This window comes from Chiloscyllium plagiosum, unplaced genomic scaffold (assembly GCF_004010195.1).
Source record: "Chiloscyllium plagiosum isolate BGI_BamShark_2017 unplaced genomic scaffold, ASM401019v2 scaf_100384, whole genome shotgun sequence".
Classification (NCBI taxonomy): domain Eukaryota; kingdom Metazoa; phylum Chordata; class Chondrichthyes; order Orectolobiformes; family Hemiscylliidae; genus Chiloscyllium; species Chiloscyllium plagiosum.
The window spans coordinates 1-1,892 of NW_025173829.1; the positions used below are offsets into that span (position 1 = coordinate 1).

Here is a 1,892-nt window from a genome sequence, read left to right on the forward strand (position 1 = left end):
ACAAGTGTCATCGATCACAAAACATTCAGCACTTACTGAACAAAGTAACACATTCTCATTGATAACTGGGTCTTCATCAGGCACCAAGACAAATACAACGCAAATATCTTCAACAACGGAAACTTCATCAGAATTGTCCCCTGCACCAATACATGGGTCATTTGTAACACTGAATTCATCAGAAAACACTCTAACCACAATGAAATCATCCTCAGTCACATCAGCCTCATCAGAAAACCATCCGTCAGCACAGAGTGTATCAACGAATTCATCAATATCAGAAAACAATCCCACAACAGCACAAGTTACATCCATTTCGGAATTGCATCCAATAGTGACACAAGTCTCATCAATAACTGAGTCTCCATCAGAAACCAGTCAGGGATCATCACAAGTAGCCTCAACAGTCTCATTGGTAACTGGGTCTTTACCGGGCAGCCACTCAACAGTGACACAATTTTCATCATCAACAGAGCCTGCAACTGAATTATCCCCTGCATCAACACAAGCGTCAGCAGTAACAGTGAATTCATCAGCAACCCATCCAACCACAGTGAAAGAATCAACTACACCGGCCTCATCAGAAACCTATCCGTCCCCACAGAGTACATCAATAAATTCTTCAACATTCGAAAACAACTCAACAACAGCACAGGTGTCACCCATAACTGGGTCTTCTTCAGAATCCTTTCCAAAAGTAACAGAACCTTCATCAAGCATTGAAACCCCAAAACAGACCAGTCAGGGATCATTACAGAAAACCTCTTCAGGACAATCTTCATCGGCATCACATCCAGCAAACACCCCAGTAACACTGATGACACAATCATCATCACAATCTCAGCCAACAATCTTGCAACTATCATCCAGCACTGAGTACTCACCAGAAGCCACTTCAAGAGATGCACGAGTGTCCCCAGGAAAGGAGACACCATCAGTAACACACCCAACAACGAGTAATATGTCATTCCAAACTGTGCCATCATCAGAAAGCTATCCAACAATGGCACAACTATCATTAACAACAAAGTCTTCATCAGAACTATATCCCACAACAACACAGGTGTCTGCAGTAACACTGACTTCATCAGGAACCCAATCTACACAAAGAGAATTGTCATCAATAACATCGTCCTCAGCTGAAAACTATTCATCTGCACAGCCATCATGGCAGACTCCTTCTACACCAGAATCTGGGACATCAATATCAGAATTCACATCTGCAACTGAATTTTCATCAGAACTCCATGGCGCCCATGCCCAAAGATCATCAACAACTGAGACATCTTCAGAAATGTATCCAACAACACAGACATCAGCAGGAACAATGTCTTCATCAGAGACACATCTAACAACTGGACAAATATCACTGGCAACGTCTTCATCACTGATCCAATCAACACCACAAGGGTCATTAGAAACTGCATCCAGTTCAATCACAGCACAAGTAGCGTCAATAACTGGCTCCTCAAAAGAAACAGGTCAAGCAACTTCACAAGTATCATCAATCACAAATAATTCAGCACTGACTGAACAAAGTAACTGGATGACTGGATTTTCATCAGGCAGCAGGACAACAACAAAAATATTACCAATAACAGAACCTTCATCTGAATTGTCCCCTGCTTCAACACAAATGTCAGCAGTTACACCAAATTCCTCAGAACCCCATCCAGCCACAGTGAAACTATCATCATATACACCAGCCTCCTCAGAAACCTATTCCTCAGCCCAGAGAATATCTATAAATTCTTCAACATCAGAAACCAATGCAACAACAGCATATGTCGCTTCCATAACTGGGTCTTCTTCAGCATCACATCCAATAGTGCCAGAAGCATCTTCAATCACTGAGACCACATTACACACCAGTCAGGGATCATCACAAGTAA

At 42.2% G+C, this 1,892-nt stretch overlaps 1 protein-coding gene across 1 annotated transcript; it reads left to right on the plus strand.

Annotated features, from left to right (window-relative positions):
• Window positions 1–7: 7 nt before the first annotated feature.
• Window positions 8–1,871, plus strand: LOC122545313 (cell wall protein AWA1-like; the record flags this gene model as incomplete). Its single annotated transcript, XM_043684379.1, has 1 exon — window positions 8–1,871. A coding segment is annotated over one exon (1,864 nt), but the record flags the coding sequence as incomplete, so codon positions are not given.
• Window positions 1,872–1,892: the final 21 nt, after the last annotated feature.